The 18,249-nt window shown below is 38.6% G+C and overlaps 1 protein-coding gene across 5 annotated transcripts in view; it reads right to left on the reverse strand.

Annotated features, from left to right (window-relative positions):
- Nucleotides 1–18,249, reverse strand: part of LOC124123460 (receptor expression-enhancing protein 1-like) — a 78,110-nt gene that overhangs the window by 15,144 nt on the left and 44,717 nt on the right. For all 5 annotated transcript variants that reach the window (XM_046486660.2, XM_048385150.1, XM_046486659.2 and 2 more), the window contains exons 3-4: nt 7,412–7,488; nt 1,688–1,808 (exon numbers count right to left, since the gene is read on the reverse strand). In XM_046486660.2, coding sequence (XP_046342616.2) covers nt 1,688–1,808; nt 7,412–7,488 — 198 coding nt within the window. The remainder of the gene's footprint in view (nt 1–1,687; nt 1,809–7,411; nt 7,489–18,249) is intronic.

The following is an 18,249-nucleotide window of genomic DNA, read 5'->3' on the forward strand; positions in this document are numbered from 1 at the left end:
GGCATTAAACAGCAACAAAAATATGACGACAATGTGAACTATTTGAAGTGTCCATTTGAGTGAACGTATCTTTGAAAGCATTTTGCCATATCGCATTTAGCAAAGCAATAAAAAAAAACAAGTATTTGTCACAGAGTGACGAAATATCCCCCGCCTGTACACCATACTACCAAATATGAAGACAATCCAGCGATTAGTTCTTGAGATATTGTGGCAACACCGTTTTCCAACTCCAAAAACAGATTTGCCTGCTGTGACCTTGAAAATGGGGTCAAGGTCACCAAATCTGACAGGTGTATGCAGTGTCTGTATATACACCATAGTTCCAAATATGAAGACAATCCAGTGTTTAGTTCTTGAGATATCGCGGCAACACCGTTTTCTAACTCCAAAAGCAGATTTGCCTGCTGTGACCTTGACAATGGGGTCAAGGTCACCAAAACCGACTGGTGTCTGCGGTGTCTGTATATACACCATAGTTCCAAATATGAAGACAATCCAGTGTTTAGTTCTTGAGATATCGCGGCAACACCGTTTTCCAACTCTAAAAGCAGATTTGTCTGCTGTGACCTTTAAAATGGGATCAAGGTCACCAAAACCGACTGGTGTCTGCGGAGTCTGTATATACACCATAGTTACAAATATGAAGACAATCCAGTGTTTAGTTCTTGAGATATCGCGGCAACACCGTTTTCCAACTCTAAAAGCAGATTTGTCTGCTGTGACCTTTAAAATGGGATCAAGGTCACCAAAACCGACTGGTGTCTGCGGAGTCTTTATATACACCATAGTTCCAAATATGAAGACAATCCAGTGTTTAGTTCTTGAGATATCTCGGCAACACCGTTTTCCAACTCCAAAAGCAGATATGCCTGCTGTGACCTTGAAAATGGGGTCAAGGTCACCAAAACCGACTGGTGTCTGCGGAGTCTGTATATACACCATAGTTCCAAATATGAAGACAATCCAGTGTTTAGTTCTTGAGATATCGCGGCAACAAACAGGTGGGACGTACGGACGGACGTACGGACGGTCGTGAATACTATATCCCCCGCTTCGCGCTTTCGCGCGGCGGGGGATAATCAGAAAAAGTACATGCACTTGTTTGTTGATTTGAAAAAGAAATATTCATTTCACATTTCATACTTCAGAATATCTACATTGATAATAACACTCAGGGTAAACTATTTGTGTTTGCTTTCTATGTGAAACCAAACAGTTTGAAAGTTTACCACTCATGTGAATAGTTTGTGTTTGGCACGGAAGTGATATTACAGGGGCATGTGAAATGTTCACAGTCCTGATCAACAACCCTCATGGTCTCAAGATGGCAGTTAATGTATACAATTCTTAGACCACAACAAACTGACTAACTGTTTGTATGCATGTGTAATTATTACTTTAAATAACTTTAGTTTTCTACATGACTCTTGTTGGTGGCTGGGTGTGTGTGTTCCATCATAAAGCACAAATGAGCATCTCCATTTATTACACTCATCCCACATAACAAAAACCTGATGATTACCTGTATGAAACCTTGCTTGATATTAATTCAAAGGTATAACATTTTTGAAAGGTCAGGCATACATTGATCTGGACAATGTTCTGGTCATAAGCAAAATATGTCATTAAGAAATGCATCCAGATGAAAACTGATTTATTTTTTGATCCTATATCACCAGTTTACCTTTTCCCGTTTTGCCAGCTGTGGATGAACAAATTTCTTGAAAAGGAAGCTGGATCCCTTTGTCATTGGCGAAAGCATCCATAGCACAAACACAATCTTCACCTCGTAATAAAATGGAAGCCTGAAAACAGAAGGAACTTGTTGAACATCTTCCCAGATTCCTGCACAAACTGGAGTGTTCCCCAGTTTATTATGATAAAATGCAAATAATGTCCAACATAAGCTTAAACAATCAAACAAATGACCAATACAACAAGGAAACATAAAAAGTAATAAGTCATGTTTCCAGGGGTTTCTCGTGCATTTGAAACATACCAGTGAGAAGGAAAAAGCATACCTCAGAATTATATTATTCTCAAAAGTTATGTTTAAAAAATGGACTGCTTCCTGTCTACTCACTGCATAGATCAAGAGTGAGTGAGGGGGGTGGGTTTAACTCCCCAAAATTGTACTTCAGTTGTAGGACAGCATATCAGTCTAACTTTATTAAGTGAATGGTGTATTGTGGTACAATTAACACATTTCAAGCAATATTATGTCTACCTGTAATTAATAAAGTCTGGTCAGACCAGTTGGCACCAGTATGAGCTACGAACCAGGCTACTAGGGCACAGAAAACTCCTGCAGGACACACATTGTCAAGACTGAATATGTTCAAGATTCAGCTCTTCCAAGTACGGTACTGGGGACTTATTCTATGCTAGAATCCTCATGTTAGGCTAGTACACGATTTTCACTTTGTCACAGATATGATATCAATATGCTAATGTTAATATGTTCTACACAATAACAGTATGCACAATCTGTGTAGCCATTCAAAGCTGAAGAGTCAGTAGGGTTCCAGCCCAATGAATGTGCTGATGAATTCAATTTGGCAACATGTGTTTTATTGAATATGCAGATTACCCAGCACCTGACTTGACAAGCGTAGTTGTGCTGATCATCAACCAATGCAGGTTGCACTGAAAGGTTGCACTGAAACATCATTTTCTCCAGGCAAGGGAGTTAATAGACTGTAAAAGTACAGTTTCCACCCTTGCCGAACTAGGCTGGAAGTATGGAGTAATATTTTGGCTGGACTACCGAGTCCGTGCATAGTCCAATCAAAATCGCTTAACATAATCGCCATCTAGTTCATCTGCTGTGCACCTTTCAGTTGATTGCAGTATTTGTAAAGCATGTGTATTGACAACTCAGCGTCAACAGATATTTTCCAAATATTTTCAGATTTTCAATGAAGGTGCTCACATGATTTGATATTTCGAAATAAGACCCGGTTTCTTTTTACAATATAGAAATTTATTATTAATCAGATTGTCTTGACTGGGTTACTCCATTTTCTTTGAAGCCAATGCAAGTGATATGAGAATATGATATGATATGAGTTTACAGTCAGTTAACTCCCTTGCCTGGGAAAGCTGTTGGAACATCTGCAGCCATGTCATACAGTGTACATCATGGTTCTACCATCACTGCTCCAACCAACCATGCCAGCCAGCCAGAAGGCCAACTGTGCTGTCCACCCTTAACTGATCAAGATGAAACAATATTCAAAATTAGGGGGGACTGGGATCTTTGAGGTTTGCTCCTATAGTAATTCAATCTAGGTATTCTTAAAATTCTAACTCTTTACCATTAGAGTTATAACAAGGACCACTGACTTTCATGCTTAATTTCAAATGCTGCTGAACACTATCACAGATGAACATTCGCGTTTCTGTGATAATTATTCACAATTCCATTGAGTGAGCAAGTATGGTTTTCTGTTGCATTATTCCAGCCATATCATGGAAGGGGACACCAGCTTTTCACCTTGTACATTCATTATGAAGGAATCAAACAGTCTTTGGCGCATGCTGGCATGACACACACTTGGGACAACCACTTAAGCATCCCCAGTGCTATGATACTACCAATGGAGGCAAGATGAGGTGAAATGGAGTTTAATGTTGCATTCAAGATTATTACACACATACGTATGTGTGTGCGTGCATATGTGCACGAGCATGCTCTTATGTCGATTTCATAGCGCTAGCTCACTTAGATACCATGCCGAAGTTTAACAAGAGTATCCTACTCAGACACACTATACTGACTCCCAGCAGACCAGTCCCTTAATAATGCCGAGCGCCAGACAGGGTAAGAACAAGTACCATCTTTTAATGTCTTTTGGTATGACGCGGCCCGAGGATTGAACCCCCGCCCTTCCGCTCTCTGGCCAGACGTTCTACCTCTAGACCATGTAGGCGGTCAAAGGCAAGATGAGAAACAAGCGAAATGGCGTCCACAATCATGACATAACTAGGTTACTGCTAACGGCGTCATAACACAACCAACAAAAAACCTGTCAAATGACTATTTTCTAAGTCCAAGAAAAAGACTACCAAGATAAGCATGATAAGTGGTATCTAAGACTGAAGTTTCCAAAGGTAGAACCCATCAGGAGAACTAAGCTGTGATTAGTACTGCAGATAAATGCAGCATTGTGACAAGAGTGACAGATAGTCTACGTGACCCAGTCCATGCAGTCGACCGCCATTAACATGTCTACACGCTGACACAAGGGTGGGACATATTCTTCTCCGCCATTTGACACACGCTTCTCAACTACCTGCCACACAGGGATAGGCCCACGCTTCATCATGGAGAATGAGAATCAGGATGACACACTATGTAACTGTTACCGCTTGTCTAGGTGTTAAAACAAAACACATGCCCAACAGAACATATAATGCAATAAATGTATACATAATGCATAGCAATTAAGATATAAAGATAATTTAAATTTTAATATATACACTCACAAAACAGATATAAGACATTATACATAAAATAACATATGACTTAACAAAAGCAACAACAACGTCACAATGGTGGAATCTACCTGGTGGGCATAATTTTGCATTTCTATCTCAGCTCATAGACGAGTCTAGGGTTCAAAATACTACGGTGAAATGATTAGTTTTGAAAGATAAAATATCTGCACTGGTATGAAAATATTGATGCCTTGGAGATACTTAACGACGACTAAAATACCACACTTGATCTATCATATCAAAAGTTGTGATGACTGATGAACATATACAGTGCATTTTCATTCTCAAACACTCGGTTCTCGGCAAATTGGCAGTTCAGAAGTTTCAAACTGCAACATAATTGTCTGATGACTCAAACTGTGTGATGTATGTCCATCTTGTAAACTGTGAGCTTTCACTGAAGAAACATTGTCTCAGTCAACAAGACCTGTAGTACACATCTCTATATTGTGGAGCACAGTTCCTCTTTAACAGTATTGTGAAGCAGGTACAAGTCTTTGTCCTGATATCCATGGATCTAGTACACCGTGATCATCAACAGATAATACACAAACCGTTATCTGTGTTAAACGCCTCAGCCAAAAGACTGATGTCTCACTGATGCTAAAGTCACAGACAGATACATACATTAATATATTTTTATATGATCAAATCTGGCGTCCTCTTTTTTCAATTGGACTATGAATACAGTGTTTGAAACTTATTTAAAGGGGGGTTTCTTGAGATTGCTGTAGTATTTGGATCTAATTACACCTAAACTGTTTACTTCTAATATTAGAGTTTTGACTATGGCCCCTTGAGTTTCATACTCCGGATTTTGTATTAATCTTAACTTTCAAGAGTCCGCAGAAATGATCTGCTACAGAGTTGGGTAGTCCACAGGGAAATATCATTCGTCTTTCCTGAATTTTACCAGTCTCAAGACTAGTGCAATATTATTTTTGAATCATGATGCATTATTTTGAACACTGAATACTACACTGTTTATCTTGTAGAAATATCACCATCTTCCAACTAGGGGTCCCATTCCACAAAGCAATCTAAGTGCTATGGTGATCATAACTCCCATACTGTAACATAGGCTTACGACAGTCGTAGCGCTACAGTCGCTTTGTGGAACGAGACCCAGGATCACATAATGTAACACTGGTACAATTTGAGACCGGATCTAGCGTCCCCAACACATCATTTACCTACAGGAGACTGTCAAGTCCCTGCAAGGAACACACCTGGTGTAATTAGCTGTAAGGTAATACCCTGCACGGCTAGTTTAGTCAGTTGAGAAACATGGGCTAAGTAAGAATGTGTGTCTTTATTTGTGCCAGTGAGAGGGGGAATCCTGTCAAAGTGTCCTTGTCAGGCCTGTCTTTGTTGTCCACAAAACTTCCTTGTGTAATAAGGGCCATTGTTCAAGTTTGTTTCCAGCTACACCCACTTTTGATGGCAATTTATTGTGAACGCAAGGTGAAGGTTAGTGATCTGTCAACTGGATTCAAGTTGATACAAACTGTCGTACACACCTTGATTTTCAACTGAAGCATGTTGAATATATTAACTCTTAGGTTGGGTGTCTTCATTAAATTAATTAAAATTAAAAGCATCAAAGCCAAGCTCTATTGGGTACTGGGATTTATTTTGTTCAATATGCTCAGTTCATGATAACATCCAACTATTTTAGTTGATTGCTTATAATATCAAAAATATTTCCATATTTTATAATACTTCAGGAAGATTAATAAAAATGTGGTATCAAATCAACAGGATCTTGCCAATGGCCGCAAACAATATTTTAAATATTTAAGAGTACTTCTTACTCAAACAAGTACAGGAGACAATTTCAAATACTGATATATTTTTTGTATATTTCTGATTGCCCGACTGTGACACACTGAGATATCTTGTCTGCACATGTCACAATGCCTGGACTGCCTGTCTGAAGAACATTACAAGGCCATAATAGTGGTGTGGACTTCTAACTAAACATTGCAATACAGTAGCTTTCAAGGAGTGAGTGAGTATGGTTTTATGCCGCTTTTATCAATATTCCAGCAATATCACTGCGGGGGACACCAGAAATGTGCTTCACACATTGTACCCATTTTGGGAATCAAACTTGGGTCTTCCGCGTACACTTTAACCACTAGGCTACCCGACCGCCTCAGCTTTCAAGTAAAGACGATCTGACTCACAACACTACGAATATGCCAGCATATGCTAATTGGAAAGAACTTACGCCTGCATTAAAGTGAACATAATTACAATCATATTGATGCACAAGGATGTAACTAGCCTCTTAAATTCAGATGTTACAGTCTTTTAACTTGTGGCCTTCCATACAAAGAGTGGGTTCTAGAACTTGTCTATCCAAGAATCTCCCCCCCCCCCCCCCCCCCGATGCTGAGATGGTATGCAAGGAATAGAAGTAAAGAGCTCCTGGAATGAGAGTCAGTGTCAATGAAAGAGTCTTACACAATTTGGCAATAAACTGATTATTAGATTTTGATACCTGCTCCCCTCACAACCAAACATCTCCTTGATCCTTTATCAGATTGTTTGAAAGCAATAAAATTTGAAAATTATTAATAAAGTGCTTTCCACCCACAATATTTCGACGAAGTTGGATGACTTCAACTAATTTATTATTGGGGCCTAAGCTGTAGTCCACATCACAGATGCAAAAGTCTGGAGCAGATGAACCGGTGGTCGATAGTGTGAGCAACAATCTGGGTACAAAGGCACACAAATCATCTGGTCAAGGCTGAAGGTTACTATTTCCTCGTGGTCATATTCAGCAGCCATTGTGACCACATAATGCCCAGTACAGTGGAGTTTAAAACATTACTTGTACAGGTATATTGAGCTATAACTGAAGGGGTAATGTCATCAATGACTTTTGAACTGTACTCACCATGACAAAAACACATCAGAGAAAGTTTCCACGCATGAGAACAGAGCAAATACAATCCAGTACATCATCCATTTCACCTGAAAAACAAAAAAAACGTGATAATGACTATGTTTGGTTTAACATCGCTTTGAACAATTATAACATGACCTATGAGGATTGTGTAGGCGGTGACCAAGAGAGACTGAGGTAGCAGACATTACATCTTCAAGTTATGGTACAGAAAAACCAAGGATTATTATGATTACCGGTACAATCACAAAGAATCTGGGATTTGAACCGGCTCCATCCTCAGAGTTTGTCATGACCCCAATGGTAAAAGTTGAGACTTGAAACATCAATCGACACTTGACCGTTGAACCATGTCTTGCCAATGAATGTCTTGTTGGTTCATTGTAATAGTTAACAAGATGCAAACAGTACAAAGTGGTTAATTAGGACTTTTGCATCACACAATTGCTTCTTAACATAATGTGATTGAAAGTTCATGTGTTACAGCACAGTCAGCAATCTTATAGCTTGATACTAACAGTCAAAAAAGAAAAGAATCTTAGGCATAGCATGAACAGCAATCCAAAATCAGTATAGTAAAGTAAAGCCTAAATACAATATTTCACAGGAATTGTCCAGCTATCAAGAACATTTGTCAAAAGACAGTTCCATGCTTTCACAATCACAAGGTTCATACAGATATGGAACACTAAAATTCAAGGCCTTTTCAAGCCTGCTAACTGTTTTCTTCAAGACTTTTTTGGTTGCGTTAACCTTAATCTGTCAATATTTTATTAAATACAGCAATGTTTGCGTTTACGGCATTCCATATACAAAAATATGCACTGAAAAAAAACTGGGAGGCAAGAAAAGAAACCTACACAAGTCCGCTTATGTGTTTTTCATTTTGAAAACAAGTTTACTTTACGCATAACTTATAGTTGTTTTGTTTATAGTTTCTCTTGCCTCCCAAAATCCATGTGATTTAACATTTCAGGTCTACATTTGAAAAATGACATTATTTTGGAGACCAATGCCAACACTGATACAGCATACTATATATTATAACAGATGCTATATTTGGGAGAACACTTCGGGAATCAACCCCAAAAAAGTAAGAGAATCTGTACTTTACTAAGAAAGTGTTATCCAAAATATAGCATCTGTTACATTTGACCACTTTCTAAATGGCATTGTTTATTCATAGCTTTCGGCCATGGGAGCCGTGCCAATTTACACTTGTCAGAGGGGTACTCAAAGTACGTGATCTAGACTACCAGTTGTCGGACATTCATTTTTGTGGAAGCCTTGGTGGCTGAGTGGGTTAGATTGCTGACTTTGTGTGCTGGCGATTAGGTGCCTCACTCTGGCAAGTGTGGGTTCGAATCCCGGACGGGACTCAACCCCCAAAAAAGTACGAGAATGTGTACTTTACTAAGAAAGTGTTATCCCAAATATAACATCTGTTACATTTGACCACTTTCTAAATGGCATTGTGTATTCATACTATATATTAGTTGTAAGACCTAAAAAGCAGTATAACCATCTCACATTTTCCAACAAAATTTATTTTTCACCCAACAAAGAAATAAGTTAAGTCTGTCATGAATTCTTCAGGGTCTTTGGCACAAATCTATCACTGTGATGAATCTCACTAAAACACTTTTGCTAAATAATTTTGTGTGCTTTAATACTTTGATTAACAAGTATGTCATTTTGTACAAATTCTAGGCTTTTCAAGCTAGTTTGGTGATTAAAGGCTTTTTAAGGTTGACACTAAAAAGCAAGACTTTTCAAGAGGGACCTTAAAATTCAAGGCTTTTAAAGAGATACCTCAAAATTCAAGGCTTTTTCCAGCCTGTACAAACCCTGTATCATGCACTAGTTTACCAGGTTTGAAGTTTTCAGTATATAAAGGCCTCAATGAAGCAGCTGTGGCATTGATGCATAGGGCATAAAAATCATTAACTGACACTCAAGGCATTGTTAAAGATGCTTTTACACCCCACTAGCTGTCAACATGGTTATCTGACAAGAATCACAGACAAGTTGAATGAGAAGAACCAGGAAAGAAATCATGAATTCCAGCGAACCCAAGCATAAATCACTCTGTCTGAGGGCCTCCTGAAGACAAATTTGACAATTGTATTGGACAATTACAGGGGAAAGATTTGGGACAGTTCTTACTATGAATTCTGTGCTGATAACCCCAACTACATAGGTCTGTCTGTATGCCATAACTGCATTTGTCTTGTGTCCTCAGACACTATTACTGGTGAGAATGTCAACAAAGACGTCTCCAGGAATAAAGGATGGTATTGGAACTTCTTTCCAGCCTTATGGACAGAGAGAATAGTGCTGTACAATGTGTCCAACATACTTAGAAATGATTGCAATAGACGTCTTACTGAAGCAATGCAAGAACCTTTTCATACACTTCTCTTTTCTGATACCTTCTGTCGCTAGGCACTGTAGCTCACCTGGATATGCCACATACTGTAGCTCACCTGCCATGGCACGGCACCACATCTCATCTGGTATTACCGTGTAGCTATGACCCACAAAAGACTTTTGTAGCTTTGACCCACAATAGATTTGTGTTGCTATGACCTACTTGTGTATTCACACCTACATTTTATTCTGCACCTGCATATGTGCCTCAAAGCATTATTTAAAATAGGAACTGTAACATTCAATGCCATAACAGAATCATAAAACAGACACGATATATCAAAAATTGAACCTAGCTTTTCGGACAAAAATTAAATATAAGGACACAACAAAAATATGTTCCAAGTTTAATTATTTCCCAATGTAGTAAAACAAAGGTTTGTACTGTTCCTTGATATTTACTTCTAATAGGTTTTATTCTAAAACATGAAACTTAATACATAGATGTTTGATATAGTCGACCTGGAGATCTTGAGGTAGTGGCTGCTGTATCTTCATAAAGATATATCTGTAAACATCAGGCTTAATAAAAGGCCCTTCGACTTTCTTTCAGAAACACTGTTATTCATATCCACTGAAACACAATCTTGTTATGCATAATGGTATACTTTGTCCTCCTAAAATAACAGCTTGTCAGTTTTATGGTAGGCAGAACGCAAATCTTTTCAAATCGTCCCAAGCATCTTTCACCACCTGCACTGATGTGAAAGAGCTCAATCGACAAAGTCATAAAATCTCAGCTACATTGTTGGGCTTCTGCCGAAAACTTTCATTTCAAAATTATTTCCATTTTCTTATCGCTCCAACTGCACACCTGCACAACTGGGAGGAGATTACAGCACAATCCCTTATCATGTTCCAGACATACCCCTGGCCCCGATACAACTTTAGATCACATCAAGTCTCACTTAAATGTTGCAGCAGCTCTTTGAAGATTGAAATATATGATGTCCTATCCCCAACCCTGTGAAATCTTTTCATCTAATGTTAATGGTGAAAGTTGGGATTGTGCATAATAAGTGTGAGTACATAGGTTACATGCACTTGTTACACTCCGACAAGACAGAAAGGTTCGAGATGATGTGTCAGCCCAGCATGGCAACACCCACACTGTCTCTAAGTAGAACATATTAAAACCTGACTGTAAAGTTAAACTGAAAATGTTTCCAATGTGTCTTTTTCTACCATGTATTTTACAGAGGCAATTCAATACAGATTTTGGTTCAAGAACAGTTCTCAGTACCACCGATATCATACCTCGGTGACTGATATTGGCTTCATGTCAGTAAGTATAAAACGACGGAGAGGAAACATTCTTATCAGATCCAGTCAAATCCAAAAGAAGTGTATCAAAACATGTGAGGTGAAATTTACTCATTGTTCTATATATTAATATACAGCAATTATTGACATTTTATAAAGCATAAATAACAGAGGACTTTAAGAATCTTAAACTGATATTACAAAATATCACAAAATGTTACCATTGAACATGAAACAAATGATGAGACAACCCCTATCGACCCATCATTATTGTTACAAAGAGTGTAGATTGTCAATACCACCAACATAGGTAGCTGGGGACCTATTCTAAGCCAGATTCCCCATAGGGTAAATAGACATTAGATACGGTAGTGGCACTCTCAAATGATGAGAAGCAGTCAGTGCAACAACATGTAGGCAACTCCACCTAATTTTCATATGATCTCCACAAAATGATCATATGATCCCCAGCACCTGCCACCAACATGAAGCCCTCTGGCAAACTCAATGAAAAGTTCATGCATCGTTATCCACCAGCAATAATGCCACTCACACCACCACTTATGCTCATTGTAAAACAATATTGCCTTTCGTGGAAATTTTAGAATATGAGACTTGATTAAACATTTTCCCGAAAGAGTGAGTGAGCATGGTTTTACGCCGCTTTTAACAATATTCCAGCAATATCATGGTGGGGGACACCAAAAATAGGCTTCAAGACATTGTACCCATGTGGGAAATAGAACCCGTGTTGGCGGCGTGGTGAGCAAACACTTTAACCAATAGGCTATCTCACTGCCCTTTTTTCCCAATGTGCAGGTCTCTGCCATTTGTCAAGCATTACTCCAGCTGGCGTTCGAAGTGGTGTAAATAGGAACACTCATTATAACCCATAAAGGTCTCCGGATCACAAGCAACAATTCATGGTACTATTTGGGTCATGGCCAAAAGAATCAATGCATTAGTGATAAATAGTAACTGAGCTGGGAGTACATTGCTTCATTCGGAAGTCCAACAAAAGTCTACTTACCTGTCATTCATTCTGCCTTATTGTTCAAATACTATACAGGACTGTTTTTTATTTAAATCAAGATAGCTGTTTGAGTCATTTCGAACATAAAATTTACATATTACATATCTATTTCAAAATGCATACCTTTTCTTATTACATCAAACATGAGCATTTTTAATTAAAAATGTGACCACATTCAATCAACCCAGATCTATCATTTCTATAACAAAATCGCCACATTGATATATTGGCTCAAGGCATTAAGAACTATTTTTGTTGAAATTATCAATGAACCATGTAAATACAGGACATATATATAAAGATATCAAATAATTCATTCCAAAACATCAGTGAATTAAAATAAAAGAAAACGAATAAAAGTATTGAAAACACAAATTTCCAATAACTTTGTATTTATGAAATCAATGTTTCAAAACCTGCTGCAAATCCCTTAAATCACATTCTGACCTGGAAATAATTGAATCTAATTAATCTAGCTTCTAAGAACATTGTCCACAACCATCAATCATATCCTGAGAATATATTATGAGCACTACTGTACTGTACACATACTGAGGTTTATGAGGACTGGAACTTAGCATGCAGATTACAAGCACATATACCAAACTGGGGCACAGGGTTGGCAATTTGCCAGCATGAAGGATAGCATCGTTTGACAACCTGTCTACTTACCTAGTTTATTTACACTCAAACAAATACACTGTACATATATCCATATTTACTCTGTTTGTAGACAGAAATGTAGCATTGAACCTATTTCTCAGCAGCAAGGGAAACATTAAAAAGTGATCTATCCATATTCCCTTTGGAAATTATTGTTCAAGATAGGTTTGAACTTATTTGTTTATCAGCTTGTCATCCAGTACTTGCCCAGAAAAAAATTGTAATTTTTTTTAAACAAGATTTCTAAGTCTGGAATAGTCTGAGAGAAACCTTCATCTTCTAACCAGTGTTTGTATTGAGTACATGTAGTGATATTTTAGTCTGTGAATTAGAAAGTTTATATAAAACCCTGTCTCCAACTGGTTTGGGCAGTTGGCTGTTGATGATTGTGCTCCATATCTCACTTGACCACAATCACCATAATATTAATAGCACACACCTGCTCTCAAAATAAGGTCAGTCATACTCAGGTTGTGACAGGATTAAATTCTATATCTCTGCCTGAAGATAAACACTGGACTGCCATACAATGAGATCTGATCTCATTTGATGGCATGTATGTGTGATTGTAAACTTCTACACGGGCTGTAAAGATGTGTAAATGGGCAGTTGTTTGGCTGACAAAAAGTGACATGGATAGGCATATATCATGTTGGGACAGTCTGCGGAGGGATTGTAGTGATACACATCTGTAATAATACTGTCCTACATTGAACAAACACATATCTTGACATTCATAGCTCCACAAAATGCTTGTTTGATATGTCTCAGTAAAACAGTAGCAAAATATTAGAGATTGAACTGTTTCCTTGCCTTTTTATGACCACCACTGAACTGACATGAGTGTGAATAAAACTATGGAAAAGTCTGTGTTAGATTAACATAAAATCTTTATTTGCCACATGGGGTTGTTGTCAAAATCATATTCCAGTCCTGATAAATATCAATCTGCCCTTTACTTTATGATTTTGCTTTGATGCTTTTTTGTGGTTTTAATGCTGCACTCAGCAACATTCCTGTTACATGATGGCTCTCTCCAAATAATCAAGTCTGGACCAGAAAAACCAGTGGTTAACATGATGAACAACATTCCATGCTGTTAGGGTACAATGATATGAAATCAACCATGTCATCAAGTCTGTCTACCCAATGCGTTGAGCCACCTGGTAAATCAAACATAGGTTGCTGGGGTGCAATATTTCTATTTCTTGTTTATTGGGTGGGATGGAGTGAATTTCCTTTTACATTGCTCCTAACACCAAGCCATATCACAGCAATATCACCAAAATACGGATTTAACACACTGGACCAAATGGGGAGACGAACCATAGTCTTTCCCTGACAAGTCAATGACTACCCAACCAAGGCCCCCCAAAATATAAATGTATCTTTGTAAATATATCCTTTTCAAACATGGACATCAAAATGACAATTCCTAACACATGATAGCATGATAAGATTCTAATATACTGAACCTGATGTAACTCACTAATTGTTTTTTACAAAGAAATGCAATTACAACCAACAAGGTGAATCTTACTCGAACACATGAAAAACAAGCCAAAATCAATGCATCTGATACGGGACCCGAGGCAATTTTCCACATTCACGGATTGCCTGCTATAATGAATTAAGTGAAGCATGAATAAATATGGAATGAAAACAAAGGTAATATGGAAGCAGAAAGTGGGTTAATGCCATGGCAGATGGCGGAGGAGGTTTCAGATAATAGCATGGAGTAATACCACCTCACAGCTTGGGGACACACCAGCATTGATTGAGGGGATGTTATAGTAGGTTATGGATGACATTTGGGGGGAGGAGGAGGGGGAGAGAGAGAGAGAGAGAAAGGGGGGAGGAAGGGAGGGGGGGGGGGGGCAAAGAGTGGTGGGGTTGTGTGTCATGAGATGATTGCAGTGAGGGTGAGGGAAACGAGAGATGATTACAGAATCAAAGAAGGGGAGTGACACTGAAAAATGAAGAAAGATGAGGAGGAAGATGAAGGATGAGTGGAATTGATATGGGGGGATTATTTTAAACAGAAAATATGCATGTTAGAGAACTTTAATTTGACTGATAAAAAAACAAGAAAAATAGAGCCACAGGCTCTGAAGCTCACATTAATTTTTCAGGAATACTGGACTATCAAGGTTGTTCATAATGCAGTAGTATTCAGGAATATTTAAGGGTAAGTAACAGGAGGATCTGCAATCAGCAAAACATGCATATTTGAAATACACATAATTGTGACATAAATAAATTATTCATACTTCAGCTGAGTAGAGCTGGAATGTTTCTTTCTGACTTCCATGGCAACCATTTCCAAATGTCAAAACGCACATTTTTGAGCATATCACATATATGCTAGTTATGACTTAATAAGCAATGGATGAAAGTAGCTGCATCAGTTGTCATGTCAAATTGGAATTGTTAGACTACACTTGGCTGTATTTCAATCTTCATCCAATGTTTTATCTTCAAAGGCTAAAAGCTTCAGAGGAGCTGAAAATATTACAGTGGTCAGACGATTGGGCAGTTAGATGATGGTCAAATATCACAACTCAATTGCATGGTCATACAGGGATAGAAACAATCACAACAGAGTGTTGATGAATGCATGATACAATTTTTCTGCTCAAAAGAATACACTGAATAATGAAGGTGGTTTGATCAAGTACTGCCTGATGTATATCCATAACAACTTTCCCTTGACCAGATGGGAGGTTTGGTGACAAGGGGGGTGCGGGGGCATAAGGAGGAGAGAGGTGTGGGGAGACACTGCTACTAATTGTGGGGTTGGGGTGGTAGAAGGGTTGGAATGCAGGAAACATATCACAAATCCTGAGAACTTTATCACCTGAACATGTGTGTGGGGAGTGGTGTCAGACAAGGAGATGTTACACATTGTATTGAATTTCCAACAGGGAATAAATTATTGTCACATATGCCCCATTATGCTTGTTACATCTACACTGGGTTCCAGTGTATCAATATCGAGATTGTATTATAAATTATATATGACTGCATCTCACATAAATGACTTACTGTATCCAACTGACAAATGTGCCACTGTTCGCGTTGTGTCAGAGCTGTTTTGTTTGTTTGTTTAATGCCGCACTCAGCAATTATCCAGTACATAGTAGAATCGGAGTCAGACAATCCAGTGATTACCCATTTATTAAGGTCAATTTTTTACACAGTAAAACAAATGTGCCATATTATGGCACTAGCCAATACACATCTTAGTTGATTTCTGGGAAAACATTGGAAAGCATGCTATGAACTATCAAAAAAAGGCTGCAAAGTATTGGAAGGCCATTTGGTTCAGGACATCCCAGGTAGTAAAAAAAAAAATCAGTAAATTTAAAAGCACCTTTGATCTGTGCTGATTTGATCAGTTCTACTGCTGTATCACCGAATAAAACAAAAATGTTAACCAAATAATAAAGTCACATCTCTCAAATCATACACCATGTACACCACACAGGTTTCCATCATTGCTGCATACTGAGCTTAACTAACCTACACCCAATTTGAGGAACCTTGAGCATATAATCATTAGTTCCTCCCATGATCACATTCATTCAAAGGGCAGTTAGGGATAGCTTAGTGGTCAAAGCGTTTGCTCAGTACGCAGAAGACCTGGGTTCGATTTCCCACATGGGTACAATGTGTTAAGCCCATTTATGGTGTCCCCCGCCGCGATATTGCTGGAATATTACTAAAAGCATTCATTTAAGATTCAGCCAAGAGATGCGCTAAAGATTTTGATCTTTCGGGAGAGCACCCATCTACCTTTTTCTTCTCCAGCATGAATGCAACTCAACTTGTTGCACCAAGATAAACTAACAACTGGCACATGGTGCCTACAATTTGCTCCTTTGCTTCAGTTTCAGCTGACACATGTGATTATGTCGGTTACCACGTGGACAGCTTGTATTACACTATTGATCCCAGCAAGCCTATCAATCAATATTCCCAAAAGAAAATTTAATTACAGTGCATACTGTTTCCTTCCAAGATCGCATATCTCCTATTATTATTATCATTATGATGATGATGATGATGATGACAACAACGATGATGATGATGATGATGATGATGATGATGATGATGATGATGATGATGTACAGATTAAAATAAAAAAATACAGCAAAGAGGGTTTGGGTGATCCTGGCACAGTCAGGATGGTTAGGCTCATCATCAGCTCAGGGCCGTTGCCCCTTCTACACGCAGCAAATGGGACTTCTCCAAGGAAGCACTGTCTAGTCAAACCCACCCAGAACTTTTCGGGAGAATGTGAAGACTCCCCAACACAGCAGCCTTCTGCATTACCCAGATTGTCAGAAGGGCTGTATTCCTGGTAGCAAACCCGGGTACTCTCCCAAAGTCATTCAACAGATTGGGAGGTACCAAACCTAAGGCACCGAGAACAATGGGGATTTGGACAACTTGGTACTTGGGATCCAAGCGTGACATTTGGAAAGTGAGGTCTGCATATTTGCCATGTTTTCCCTCAATCTTGTCAATCACATTACTGTCAAAAGGGACAGAAAATTCAATAATATAAATGATGTCATTGGATTTATCAAAAAGGACAAGATCAGATTTGTTGCCCTGGATACATCTGAGGTTGTACACGGGCCTATTCCAAACAATTTTGTATTTATCATTTTCCATGACACCATCTACATATTCTGGGTTGTACCATGGATGGACCTATGTGTCAAAACCACAAGCATAGCGAAGATGGTAATAAAATGATCGAGCCACTCCATCATGTCATTTAAGATACTGTTTGTGGCAAAGCGGGGCACCCACTGACAATGTGTTGGACAGTCTCATTAAATGAACTACATAATCTACATTTCGTATACATTTTGATGCAATGTCACACATTGACGGTTTTGAGTGGGAAGTGAATGGGCCTGAGCAGCAAACAGAAAGCCTATGTTTAACTTTTCAGGCCATCCAACTTTCATCCAAGCAAAAGTGAGTGAGTGAGTATGGTTTTACTCCGCTCTTAGCAATATTCCAGCAATATCACGGCGGGGGACACCAGAAATGGGTTTCACACATTGTACCCATGTCGGGAATCGAACCTGGCTACCCGACAGCCCCTCCAAGCAAAAGAATCCTCAGGGTTGCTGATCTTCTCAACACAATGCACATAAACTTGATGCCGTGGTCGTTAAGATAGCCTCCCTTTGAAAAACTAAGTTTGGGCCGACTTGATATGGCACTTCGCTTGGTTGACACTCATTTCAGTACTTTTCAGAAGTGCAGAATCATCAACAAAATCAACACTGACATTGAGATTATGTCCCACATCCTTAGCTTATAATTATTATTATCATTATTATTATTATTGAAGAAATCAAGCAAAGAGCATGATGAGAGAATGAAGAATAATTATCCAGGATAAACTAATATCTGACAT

Source organism: Haliotis rufescens, unplaced genomic scaffold (assembly GCF_023055435.1).
Source record: "Haliotis rufescens isolate VD_foot unplaced genomic scaffold, xgHalRufe1.0.p SCAF_54, whole genome shotgun sequence".
Lineage (NCBI taxonomy): Eukaryota > Metazoa > Mollusca > Gastropoda > Lepetellida > Haliotidae > Haliotis > Haliotis rufescens.